The sequence below is a fragment of the Cyanistes caeruleus genome, chromosome 20 (genome assembly GCF_971803275.1).
Source record: "Cyanistes caeruleus chromosome 20, bCyaCae1.hap1.1, whole genome shotgun sequence".
Lineage (NCBI taxonomy): Eukaryota > Metazoa > Chordata > Aves > Passeriformes > Paridae > Cyanistes > Cyanistes caeruleus.
The window spans coordinates 10,465,751-10,479,841 of NC_141720.1; the positions used below are offsets into that span (position 1 = coordinate 10,465,751).

The following is a 14,091-nucleotide window of genomic DNA, read 5'->3' on the forward strand; positions in this document are numbered from 1 at the left end:
CAGATGTTGTTACACTAAATTATCTGTGCAGAGTTTTTCAAGGCTTCTTACTTTCGTTTTGCAAAAGAGCTTCAGTGGTCTAAGCTTTTCTTAAATGAAAAGAATACCATAGGTGAAATGTCAAGCTTTCTCACAATTTTATGCCCCTTTTTGCATTATTACTTGTGGTCACATTGCCAAAGACTCATCAAGCTACCGAGGCTTAATTCCTCCCTTCCTACAGAAATTATTTCTTCAAAACAATGCTATCATATATTCAGAAAAGATACTACTGTCAAAAGCTCAGCCAAGTGCTTTATATGTGTGGAAAATAGAAAATTTCTTATCATCCACACTTTCAGGTAGGAACTCACATATCTTTACCATCTTTACTGAAGATCAGCCACACCGAGATGTGATAGGTGTTGGAACAATTAGAGATCACATATACCTTCTAGAGAAGGAAGAGGAAGTTCTGGCTTTTCGTAAGCTGTCGGTGTTTGAGGAGAGCTCTTTGAACTCATTTCCTTAGAGCTGCTGTCAGATGATCCACTTACTGCAGCAGTAGCTTTAAAATAAATATCTGACTGAAATGACAAATAACCCATCATTAGTCAGTGAGAATTTCTTAGCTATTTTCTGATTCTCTTTGTCCTTGATATAAACCAGGAGCACACAGATGAACAATTATTGCAGATAAAGTAGCACATATTTCAGTTTTGTTTGTTGCGTTTTTAGCGGCAGCAACTTTTTATGTTAATTAGATCCAAACACATCACAGAAATAGTCAAACATGATTTTTCCGTCTTACCCTTGATGCTACAAGCTGAAGCTCAGGCACAACTGCTGTGTGGACTAAGTTCCCATTCACCACTAATCGGATCTCAATGGAATCAGTAGTGAAGGCAAGAACATAAGGGAAAGCACAGACTGCAACGAAATAGAAGTTATTTGCAAGGAAGAATGGTTAAAGAAAAAGTTTCTTGGATGCTCCCTGAAAACTGTTCTTGACCTCTTCCATTCATAATCATCTTCCATTCCTATGAAAAGTGTTGTCCAACATACTCATGTACACCAAGCTACATCGAGCCTGAAGAAATTTCATTGTCATGCCTGGCAGAATGTAGAGTGAAAGGAAAACGAAAAACACAAAAAAGAGGGAAAAAGTACAGCAAAGGATGAACTTGCTACCAAGGCTCCACTTTTCAAAATTATCATATTCAGAAACTTAAGTCAAATGGCATCATGAATATAACATGCTTATTCCCAGAATACTGTAATTCCACCAAGAGCCAAGTGCAGGCACAAATGGTAATGATAAAACGTCTACTAAAAAGGGATGTTTTCTTACCAACAGCATAAGGAACTTGATTCCAGCTGAAGTGGAAGTCATAAGCTGATGGCTGGACCAGTGGAGAACCTCCACTGAAAGGAAATACCTTTCTGTATTGACAAACATCTATAACAAAATAGAAAAAAGAAGCATCCATCACTTTACACTGTAAGCAACCACCACCCATTTTATAGGGAGATTTTGCAGAAGGGTAGACATTACACACACAATCAAACATTCATGTCAAAGTCCCTCTATAGCCGAACAGTTAAGCAAAATTTGCTTTCTCTGTCAGCACACTGGAAAGACCAAAATAAAAGACCTATGTTTTAATAAGGTGTCATATTTCACAAAGTATTACTGTTTCAACAGTTATCAGGTCCCTAACTTGTCTATAGATAGAGGAACAGGCAAGAAAAATTCAGAAAGCAGTGTCTGCAGAATTGTACCTCCCCACCCTTCAAGTAGCCATATGTTCATGTAATTTACATTCTTTGAAGACTCTAATGCACATGGTCATTACAGTCACCAAGACTTCATGAATCATATAACCTGCACATCCATAAAACAGCTGATGTGACTAAAATACTCAAATTTCTAATTTTTCCAATATGCATTTAAGTTCCAAAGAATGTATTAGGCAAACTCTCCATGAACCACTAAAATTTATTTTCAGATACAATGAAAGAAGACCTACATATGCAGACTGACCTATTACCGTTTCTGGCCTTTTCTAAACACTTACAGTTATAACACAAAAGCAGACCAGCTTCACCATCTTCATATACATCAATTGCTGCAACAAAATTAACCTGCAATGATAACGGAAAAGATTAACAAACAGACAGAGGATACTGTGGTCATTACAACTGGGTTGTGACTAACAAGCAATACAATCAGCTGGGGAACTGCACAACCACAGGTAAAAGAAAAAAAAAAAAAGGAAAAAGAAATAGCCTCTTTTGTGATGTAATTTTCATGCTGTTCTCAAGATGAAAATTAGTTTCTTTTGTATTTCATTCTGTACAGTACTGAACATTCATAACTACACCACAGTGTAAAGAAATAAAAACATAACTTATTTAGAAATACAAATTTTGGGAAATAGGATGGTTTCAGAAAGCTGTGAATCAACATGGTATGTTAAAGATAACAATTATTTTCAAAAAGTGATCTTCAAATGCACATCATGACTAGCAAAAAGATCAGTACACCAATTACTGGCTCAAAGCCACTAACATTTACACAAGTCAACAGGAATGCACCTAAGGATTACTGAACAGTCTGAATTTACAAATTGAGAAGCAATGCTAGTTAAACCACAGTATATTTTACATAGATTAGGCTACATAAATTCACTTAATTCAACTTTGGTTTTGTCTTTTACATTTAGATTAAAACCAAAACAAAACAGCCATAAAAAGTAGGATATCTGTTCAGAAAATGAGACCGTATTAGTAAAATACATAAGGTTACATTAGGCAAATGCTTCCCAAACCATCTCCTTGGACAGGGAGAGGGCTGAGAGACTGATTCCATGAATCAACAGTTCTTTGACGTTCTTTGATTTAAGATTACTGTGCAGATCAAGAACTGTTAAGCAAACCTGAAAGTTTACACATCCATACCAAATGCATTTTGACCCATCTTCTGTAGTGACTGAAACCCATTGCTGCTCTGTTGTCCAGAGAAATAAGCAGGCAACCCATTTCAACATCATAAAAATCACTAGCTCAGCTCATCTCTCCATCCCCATTCATCGTACTTCTCCATCCCCATTCTTTACTTCTAGCTCCTCCTCATTCAGATTAAGATTGATTCCCAGGGCTGTGGAGAAGTTTACATTTGATCAACCATGCCAGGAGCACCTCTTCATCACCAGATCCAATAAAAGTACAAACGATTTAAAAAGAAAATAACTTATTAAGAACTAACAAATGAAAAAAGTAGGCCCTTACCTCATTAACAACAACAACAGATTAACTGTGCAAAATCTTCCTTTTTTCTTTTTTTTTGTTCTAAAAATACATGTCCACATCCCTATTTAGAAACTATCCTTTTCTGGAGCAGGAAATACTGGAATTTTTTTTCTGGAAACCAAGACATTTATCTAAATCCCAACTCTATATCCTAGACAGCTAGATTCAGTTATTAGCTGACTGGACAGCAGTTTCTTAAATATAATTATAAGCTATATGTAAATATTTTAGCTACAAATAGGCAAATCTGAGTAAGATACTGGTGGTCAACCACTGAAGTTATTTTGATGCAGTTTTTTAAACAATAAAACATTGATACCACAAAAATAAAGCAAAAAGCTAACTACTGGCTAAGAAGAAAAAAATATATTTGACAACAACACTCCTGAGCCTGAAACACAGGCTTTCTCCCAATGTTATATCTTATAACTACTTCTCTTGGGAGCTATTATTATGTATCTCAAAAGGAACAAATGTCTCAGAGTGCCCTAAGCGGTTGTAGAAGTAAAAAGCAACACACATGAGCATCTCCACTAACTACACTCCTAAAAGGCCAGCACAGCATGCACTGAGTCTGCAACAAACTATGTTCAGTGGGTATCTGCAAAAAATGTTTCAATGATGAAAACTTACCCTGTTTGTTTCAACATGATGGAATCTATAGGACTCCCCTGTACTCTCATTGACTAAATCGAACTGATGCCGATATGCTACACAGATCATATTGTCACTGTCTCCAGTAGGTCCATCCACCAGCGTCATAACCACCGGAGGGTCAGAAAGGCATATTTCCTATAATGTAAATAATAGAATTTCTCTCTTTTTCAAGTTCCTACTCGGAGTGCTGCAGGTTCTCCATGATTTTAAATATATGTTTTCTAAGCACAGAAGCATAACAAAGAACAAGCAGAAACAATTATAAAAAAATCGGAAAGTTTTATTTAGCATATATATGATTGAACTCTACCATACTTTTATTTGTCTGTTCTGTTCTGGTTCAGGAAGATGATAATGCATACTCTGCCTTCCCTGCACCCCCCACTCTAGCTGAGTGCTGCTCAGTGTGTTAAGATAATTAGTAACTAGATTACACATACCCGGATGTACTGGAACTCCTCTACTGGAGATTCAGGAGATGATAGCAGAGAGGTGCTGGTTAAAGTGTTGTGTGAATTATATTTCTTTGTGACGAGAAGTAGTTTGTTCCGAATAGCCACAACAATCCTCAGTTCGCTTCCATGGTGAGTATTAATGGCATACAAATGGCAGCCTGAGGAAATAATGTTCTAGACTCTAAGTGGTTGGGGTAGGGTCTGATTTTTTTGTTCTGTATTTGTATGATGAGTAGTACAACAGGAGTCTGATGGATGACTTGGCAACACAGAATTAAAAACTCCTCAATAGGTTTACATCGACTTCTAGGAAAAGACAAAAGCCTATGACTCTTGAAAACTACTTTTACCCTTAATCCTAAATGCATGGGTTATCACTATTCTGCAAGTTCCAGCTTTTCAAAGGACCTTGCTTCTCAAAACTAGGAAACATTTTTTTTCTACAAAATAAATGGCAACACCCAGACTAATCTAAGCACTACTATTTAATGGGGGATTTGCCAGTGTTCCTCCAATTTAGAGTGTGCTTTATTTCAGTCTAATATTCCCTCAAAATTCTTCTCTTAGCTCCCAACCCTGAAGTCCTATTTTTCTCTAAAGCTTCTCATCATCAGCAGTTGCCAAGTAACATGTGTTTTTCACAACATTCAAAAACGTCACGCTGGACTCTACAAGAGTAGTTTTCTAATATAAGCTTGATAAAGTTTGAATTGACTGTCCAGAGAAAATACTAAAGGGGAACACCTACACCTGCCTAAAGAGAGCTAATAACCCCCTGGCAACTACCAGCATCAAAGCACAGTGGATGTTTTTAACACAAAAGGATAACAATATCACCTTTTGTTCTCTCCAGTTTATTTTCTCTGCAGTCATATTTGCTTCTTATAATTTTTTTAGTCTCTAAATCTTTTTGGACATCACTGAGTCTGAAGACAAGGATACGAGAGTCTTTCCCTGACAAATGGAGAGAACCAAGAAAAAAGAAGTTAAAAAAAGAATGTGGTAGTTTGAAATTAATACTTCCAACGAGAAGTAGCACCTTACAAACAGAGCAAAAGTAAACAAAACGTAACAGCTGTCTGGGGAGAGAAGACTTATGAACTCTTTAGGATTAACAATTCTAGTAACCAACCCCTTCAGTACAGTAGCCAAGTTTCTCATTAGGTGGTGCTGCACCAAAGCATGATCTGAGAGCTTCCGAACAGTCAAATGCACAATATTTTGCAAATATATAAAATCTTGGAAAATAACAAAAATACAATAGATATAAACTGCAGAGCAAGAGTGAAAGGGTTAACTTTAAGAGCTGGAACCATCCAGATAAGCTACCGATAACTGGATCCTTAACAGAATTTGAACCCTTCAGGATACAGAAGGATTTTCTCTAGAAATTTCACAAACTAAATTGATACAAGTACACTTCCCAGATCTTCAAAAATGTCACCCATTCTCAAGGTGTCTTGAGAGAACTGCAAATGGCTCTCACATAGTTTGAGCTAGTTCTGTAAGATCTCAAGGTGAATTTCATCAGATGCAATCAAATTGGGAAACTCCCAGTGATACAGAAGATACCACGTTTTACCCAAAGCTTGGATAAACAACTTCAGCAAATACTGAGGAAACAGACAGGGTGAAAAACAATAAACCAAGCATATCTGTAATGTTTTCCTGAGTTATATATAAAGATCCTATTCTTGCTTTGTATATGTTCTCTTTATGAAACTCAATCACAGACTACTGGGTAAAAAACTACCTCACTAAAAATATGCACATTTTATGCACATTTAATCCTTCTAAATGAGACACAATTGTCATGAGCCATACATACCCAGCAACAGCCGGAGTCATGCAAGAATCCAAGAACAGGGACCTCTCCTACCTTTGTCTGTTCGGGCAATCAAAAGATCCAGAGCTTCCAACACATTCATCTGCTTTATTTGGAGAGTTTTATCAAATACTTGCACTGACGGTTGACCATCTAAAAAAGAAATACATATGTATTCAAAATCCTACTAAAACTTGCTAGATGCTGGTTTTGAACCATTTCTTTCTTCTAATTAAAGTCTTGGGTTTTTTTCTTCCAAAAATGAAGAGAAAAAAACTCAGAAAGAACAGCACAAAGCTCCTACATGTGCCACAGCATCATAGTCAGTACTTCCTCACAGGAGAGTTTTATTATTGTCATGAATCAGATTAAGTGGCTGAAATCTAAAAGTGATATTCCTTTGGCAAGTTTGAGAATTATGACCAAGAACTAACTTCATTCCCTCAGTTCCACTGGCTTACGTAGCACACAGAGGATAATAAGGGGTCAGAGTAGCACTATCATTGCTAAGGGAAGAAGTAGGATTTCATTGTCACATAAGCCCTTGCCTTCATGCTCACTATTATCAAGGGCTAAGAAAACCAGACAAGCCATTTAGATACTTCTTGAACCTGGATGCAACCTCGTACGGCTTTTCAGATGGTCAAGAAAACAATATCTGAAATAAGAAAATATTCAGAAATCTGCATTAACACTAGCTCCCCAATATGGCTTGATTCTAATGCAGAATGAATTTCTGCAACAAGGTTACATAAATGTAATAAATTTACCTGGATTAGTAACTATGCCCCTACATAAAGATTTACTAATACCTGAACAGAATTTATGAACACACATTTTTAAGAAAATGGTCAGATACATAAAAATTGACACAAAAACACTAGATCATTTACTAACCATCTATTAACAAGATGCCAGCATCTGTAGAAACCAGCAAGGACTGGCCCCAAGAATCTGCACAGACAACCTCATGAGGAAAATTACTGCAGAAAGACTGAGATTCCCAAGGCTATGAAGTAACATAAGGGATACATATTAAGTACACTAAAAAATACAGATCATACAGACACAGAATGTCATGGACAATGGCAATAACATGTAAATGCTTTTGGCAGGACACATTTCCAAAGAGTATATTGTTGGAATTTGAAATATCAAAATTGAATTAATTTTCTTGCAGAGGACTTTCTGCATCAATTCTGGTTTGGAGACTAGTAAGTGTAAGACACATACTTGAAATGCTAGAATTAAAACACATGCAGCTGAAACTCAGTGCAACCCTCATGCAGTAAGTTTTTTCATTTAAAAAACCAAAACCTATATACTTAAAATGTATGTACCACTATGCATATGCATTTTGCTTACATTTTATGGTTCGGTTTGTGATGTTTAGTGACTAGCACATGGTAGTTAAAACTGCCTTTCTGCCAAATTTTTCTTCCACCCTGTGTTCTCTGTACTTACCTCCCAGAGCCTGCCCCTCCTCTCCCAATTTATATATTAGTTGGAATCTCTGTAATTCTAGAAGCACTTTTGAAGCTTCTGTATATAAAACACATGCAGAAGAGTGCAGCTGGGATATTTCACACCCTAATGACTTCAAACAAAATCCAATATTACAGGAAATGAAAACACAACTGAATCTTGTTTTAAATGTCCTGAAATTAAAATAAAAGATGACTGCATATGGAAGATGTCACTTTCATTGAATTTTTTCAGGTTAATAAAAATGGACATAAAAATGTCCACATTTGCTTTAACTTGAGAAGTGCTTCTGCCCCCAGGCTCATCCTTTATTAATCTAATAGTGACTGCAGAATCACTTTGACACTGTACCTTTTATCTTTTCTGCTGCAGCATCTAATTACAGAAGTAAATAAATAGATACCATACTAGATAATGTTTCATGTTTCATAACTTCTCTGGCAGTTTCACTCACCTCCTTTTTACAAAAGCTTGTGGTTGCCAAGTTAGCTGTGGTATCCCCTTTCACAGTGGTTTTCAATTTCAATGCCTAATACAAACAGATGTTTTATTTAAACTGAGTTTTTGTCAGCAATACCCAAACTAATGACTATATAAAAAGGACAATGTAGGACTAGAAAGCAATTTTAGTTTGGAATTCCTATGCCATTTTAAGTAATGAAAAAAAAAGCAGAATTCTGTATCCTCAACGACATCAGCATAAACCACTAGATGGTTACTAGGATCTTCTAGTAACCATCTAGTAACAGATGGTTACTAGATGGATCTTTACAGCCAAAGCATATGTTGGCTGTTTCTTGTTTAGTTTTTTTTTCCTGTTTGCTTGCTTTCTAAATGGCAACTCAGAAGAGTCACACATAGTAACAGAGAAAAATCTCCACCTAAAACTATGTACACAGTTTACTTTATAATCTAGCCAGATAGAGGATCCTCTTGTCAATTATACAAACTGACCTTTTATTTGCAAAACTTCCTAACAAACACTAAGGCAAACCATATATATATGTCTGTCTCTACATACCACCAGGCATCCCAAGGACAGACTGTCACTGGCTCACAAATAGTTCAGTTAGACGTAACTAGAAGCAAACTCTTTTGAAACAGCCAAAGACTCCAGAGAAATATCATATATACAGTTTCATTGACTTACACAGTAAGTCTGTTAGTGTAGCCTATATTCGTTTATTGCTAGCTTTCATAGCAGTATTCCTAGAAGAATGTGATACATGGCATTTTCACAGCATTCCTTAATGCAAAGTCTAGAACTAACCTAAACAAGCTTACTGCCCTAGAGTTTGCCTACCATCAAGCATGGCTCTCTGTGAAGTGGCAGTAAATACCTGCATGCATCACTTGCAAATTTGCTCTAAGCATGGTTGTCAGAGATGCACAAAATACTTCATTATATGAACATTTAAATTCCATCTCACCAGTCAGAAGAGATCATCTTGACAATAAATAAATTATTCAAATACACTGCTGAATCAGTCATCAGTGAATTTTGTCGACCATCTAAAAGAGTCAGTTGGCTATAACTAAAGGGGAAATATGTTCCTAGTTTGGTAAGAATGATTGAGATACTTGGAAGGTATCTTGAAATATGGTCAAGCCTACAGTTTGTAACTTAGAGGAAAGATCTTTTAGGGAAGGGAAATAGTTAAAAGAATCTCCAAGAAAAACACTAACAGGTATCTGCAAATTTATAACCCATGTAATAGGTTTCCCTTTGATGAAGACCATATTTAGGATGGAAGTCTTGTTTGACAAATGGGTCCCAGCTAGATAACTAGACTTGGGTGTCTTATCAGCACTTAATCTAGGGGAGGTGGAAGGGGCGTTAGCCTGTTTTTCTTTACTTCTGTAAAATACACATTGGAATAAATCATCAGTTAATTTTATCTGAATATTCCCCATTCGGCTTTCATTTTTTTCTCCAATGCCTGCCTAAAGTGACTAGTTATTTCAAGGTGACTGGGGAAAGGATAGGAAAAGCACAGAGGAGATTTTGCAGCTCTGCCAATGAAAGCTTCAATAGCCCTGAGATTTTTTTGGAACCAGCTCTCAACTGCCTAGCTCCATTTTCTACCTTTAACCACATCTAGAACTTCTCAGACTCTTCTATTCTTTAACTTACTAAAAGAAAAAAAAGGGAGAGAAGAGAATTGTAGCAGTGTGTTTTTTTGAGGTTTTTTTGGTAGGTTGGTTGGGTTTTGGCTTTTAGTTTGTTTGCAGTGGGTTTTTTTTGTTTTTTGATTTGTTTTGTTTTGGCTTTGTTTTTGCTCTGTTAACTCCTTCTGAGTTAAATCAGCTCAGGAAAGAAGTATTCTTAAGATAAGCTGCAGATCTATGAGACCAGTCTGGATCAAGAAGAAACAGGTGAGAAAGGACAGGGGAACTGATGAGCATAGGCACTTGTCATCAGCTGGGTGATGGTGGGATGCTGAGGCTCCACACCTTCAAAGCTGCTATTGTGATTTCAGCTCTAGACTTTAGCAAGGCTGTGTGAGTGAAAACAGTTCATCAGGGCAATACGGAAGAAAGAGAGACTGAGCTCCATTTGAGCTCTCTTTGGGTTTTAATTCAGCTCTTGCGTCCCAGAGACTCCAGCAATGGAAGCTCCTGGAGTCAGGGACAACTGCCCTTTTATACACTGAAGGTCAAGGCAAGGCAAAGGGAGCAATCAGTGAGAAACACTGAAACTATGTGAACTGAAAGGCATGCTGGACAGGAGGCCTCTTTACCTCGCTGCACCTGTAGAGGTGACCAGCCAGGGTCTCTCCCACAAAGTGAGGGTGACAAGCTATATCTTAAAGGCTCTCTTCCCTCCAGGGAAGAATGGCCACATCACTGGCTAGATCCCCAGCCACTACAGGCACTGTTGGCTTTTTTTGGCTGCAGTGAACTGTCAGATCAAAGCAGACTAATCTAAGTCATTCTCTCAGAATCAAAAAGTTAATAAGCCCATAGAAGATTGCAGTCCACATTTGGTATGTTTGAAGATGGGTGGCAAACTGTGATTTAACAGACAGACCATCAAAATTTCCTCCTGACTAAAGAAGTCTAAGCACTTTCTAAGAAATTCAATCTTAAAAAAACATATGGAGAAAATCCATGAAAGATTATGTTTTTCCAAAGCACAGAAAAAGACCCAGCACTCTTCTGCTTGGAGAAAGCATCTGCTGCATGAAGCAGGGAAAGACCTTTCAGGTTTCATCCCAAGGTACAATTTTTATAATCTTCATTTAAGTCATGTAAAATATAAATATTTGTACATGTATATCTCAGGCGTTACAGATAAATACTTCTATTCATATTTTATTTTAATGTAACTTAAAATAATGCAATACTACAAAACTATTTCTGATCACAGAAAACTGCATTAAATCACAACATAACTGTAAGCTAATCAAAGTCTAACAAAAGGAGTGACACAGTCTTTGTAAACATAGCTGCATACCTTCTAAACTGCTCCTACCTGACCAAGCCGAACAAACTCTGCTTGTCGAGCTTCCTCTTTTTTCCGTGTTGATTTTGGGGACTCTGGTAACACATCACTGAAGGATCTTCTATTAAGCATGTTCTAAAACAGAAAATGTTTCTTTCTAACTGCATAGCTTCTCATGGAAGAGAAACTGCAACTTTTCCAATCCTTGAGTGCTTTACATTACAACTTGTCATAGTCTACCACAGTCATGTTGTGTATCATCATACCACATGAATATCTGACATGAATATATGAAAAGGAAAGATTAAGCAGTTTAAACAATGGTGGAAAAATAGCACCTTGTTTGTTTTAGAAGTACTGACCATATTATTAGTTAAGAATTACCTTAAGAGGAAGTCTTCATCATCTAAATAAATAAAGTTACCTCACAGCTACCCGGGGTAAGAATCATCCAAATTTACACATAACAGAACAAATGCAGATTTTATGGTGATAAGACTAATGCCTGTATTTGCAGTATCTAAATTCCCTATTCCCTTGCCACAGGTATGCTTACACAAAGTATGACATTTTTATGCTTCTCCTCACACCTGGCAAAGAATCCTGTCCAGAAAGGACTCTCTGTTAGCTTTCATATAACTGTAAATTAAGTTATATGACAATCTGTATTTAGCTTAGCCATATGCAATTCAGTGCTCGTTAGGATTACAGTCCTTAAAAGTAACAGAACATTCAAGCTGCTAGTTAGAACAGGACACCACATATGAGGGATGCAGAAACTTCTGACTTACATTTCCCTTGTGCAGGTCAGGCATCATGTCTTGGTACAAAGAGCGGATCAGCATGTCTAGAGTGCGTTGACGTTTCTGAGAAAATGTTGGTGTTTCCAAGGTGGCCTTTTCACCATTTATTACTAAAAGATTATGGAAAAAAGATATATTATGTAAATGAACTTCAACCATCTCCACTGACTCTAGTTTGCCTCTGTACCAAACATCTGCTCTGCCCTTATTAATTTAGAATTGCCTCCTTTTTGCCTTTTTAAAGTGAATAACTTTCCCTTAAGTTAAAGGAGAAAAATTAGTAATAGAGGAATTCCACAAGACATCAGAATAAATACCTAACTAATAAAAAAACTAAAGGCAAACTGCCAGTCTATTTAAGTACTAAACAATTGAAATGGGCAAAATGATCTATCAAGCTCCTGTCAGGTCTAATAGTAATCAACATGATCAATTCTCAATGATTTCTTTCTTGCTGATTCAGAAGGGCAAATACAGGTCAATGAAAACTGGAACTGAATGATTACAGAATTAAAAAGTGTGGCATAGGTGTCCTTCAGCACCTTTAAAAACAGATTCAGAAAAGCTGCTATTTTCAGGTATTCAGAGCTACTCAACACCTTCTATTACTAAATAATGAACACCATTATAAGTTACTTCAGATCTCCCAAGCCCTTTACAAAAACGCAAAGCTAAATATGACCGCACATTCTGCAAATGCAAAAGTCAGCCTCTGTCTAGTAGCCTAAGAAAAGAAATTTTTTTGTTAATATGACTGTAACGGTTGATTGACAGTTTGATGGAACTGAGATCTCACTTATGCTAGAAATTTAAAAAGAATAATTTTGTATAAATCAGCAGAATACACAAGAAAATGTGTATACATTTTTAGCATCATGAAATTTAATCTTTTAGCAAAATTATTAAAAGAGTGTTTCTAGCAAAACAAAAACTGACTTACATTTCACCAACACAAAATCCCTGAATTCCTGGTGATTTGTAAATACAGGTGGGGATGGAAGGGGAGGCCCAAAGAGAGGAACACTTTCTTCTGAAAATATTTTCAGCCTATTGAAAATACAAATCTTTATCTACATTAAAAGTCACATTCAAACCATACCTTTTTTATAGATATTATTCAGAACCAAAGAAAAAGAATGGAAGCTATTATTTGGGTATGTCTTACATAAGAATTTCAAAGGGTCTAACAAAAAGGGTTCCCTTGGAATTACTCAACAGAGGAAAATTATGTTTCTTTTACACAAACCAACACTAGGACACAGAATTAGAACAGAACTTTGCAGTTCTACGCATGCAGCAATAGTTTTAGTGGCACTAGAAAATACTGTCCTGTTCAAAAAAGTCGTAAAAGGACAGGTTTTCATCTACAAAATATGCTCTCCTTACAGATTTCCACTTCAGCTATGCATTCACCACATGCATGAAATATTTGATTCTTTCTAAGTAACAGTGGCTTATGACATATGAATCTGTAGCTTGGGAACAGCAAACTCATTTTCACTGAGGAAGACAGAGTCAGAATAACTTCCATGACAGCTGGACCTGCTGAGATCTTTTGATCCATAAGGAATCCAGCATAGCAATAATGAATAGCTGATACAAAACCCATGCCTATTTGTTCATCAGGGAATATCTTCTTTAAGATAAGTAATCATTCTTGGCTATTTCAAGTGATAGTTTGCTGACAAAAGTCTTCCAAGTGGCACGTGCAGATGACAGGTAACAGCAAGTTAAGTGACAAAGTTATAGAATCAACCCTGCCACTTTAGAAAGCAGCCAGAACTTGTTTTCTCAAAAAACCAGCAGCGACTGACTGATATTGAGTCTAATGGATTAATATGCTTTCATATGGTCTTTTTTCCTGAAAGCTTAGAAACTGCATACAATATGAAATGTAGTACTACATTTGCATGAAAATTGATCATCCCAATATTTGTTTCACATATTTGAGGCAGAGTTTCATAGATGCCCTATGTCTATGTCATTACATCCAGGTAAAAAAGCAGTAATTTATAACTACAAAAGGCGTGAAATGTTCCTTGACTAGATTAGAATGAATTATGACAGGGAAAGCCATAACAAACCTGACTAAAACAACAGATTTATTGAGTGATGTAAAATATAAAGGCA

General features: G+C 36.5%; 1 protein-coding gene across 1 annotated transcript in view; it reads right to left on the minus strand.

Moving 5' to 3' along the window:
- Positions 1-14,091, minus strand: part of GARNL3 (GTPase activating Rap/RanGAP domain like 3) — a 37,515-nt gene that overhangs the window by 7,904 nt on the left and 15,520 nt on the right. The window contains exons 14-26 of the mRNA XM_023938420.2: positions 12,902-13,008; positions 11,950-12,071; positions 11,189-11,293; positions 8,168-8,242; positions 7,126-7,237; positions 6,283-6,381; positions 5,241-5,357; positions 4,389-4,561; positions 3,925-4,083; positions 2,058-2,124; positions 1,331-1,438; positions 791-909; positions 431-566 (exon numbers count right to left, since the gene is read on the minus strand). Coding sequence (XP_023794188.2) covers positions 431-566; positions 791-909; positions 1,331-1,438; positions 2,058-2,124; positions 3,925-4,083; positions 4,389-4,561; positions 5,241-5,357; positions 6,283-6,381; positions 7,126-7,237; positions 8,168-8,242; positions 11,189-11,293; positions 11,950-12,071; positions 12,902-13,008 — 1,499 coding nt within the window. The remainder of the gene's footprint in view (positions 1-430; positions 567-790; positions 910-1,330; positions 1,439-2,057; positions 2,125-3,924; positions 4,084-4,388; positions 4,562-5,240; positions 5,358-6,282; positions 6,382-7,125; positions 7,238-8,167; positions 8,243-11,188; positions 11,294-11,949; positions 12,072-12,901; positions 13,009-14,091) is intronic.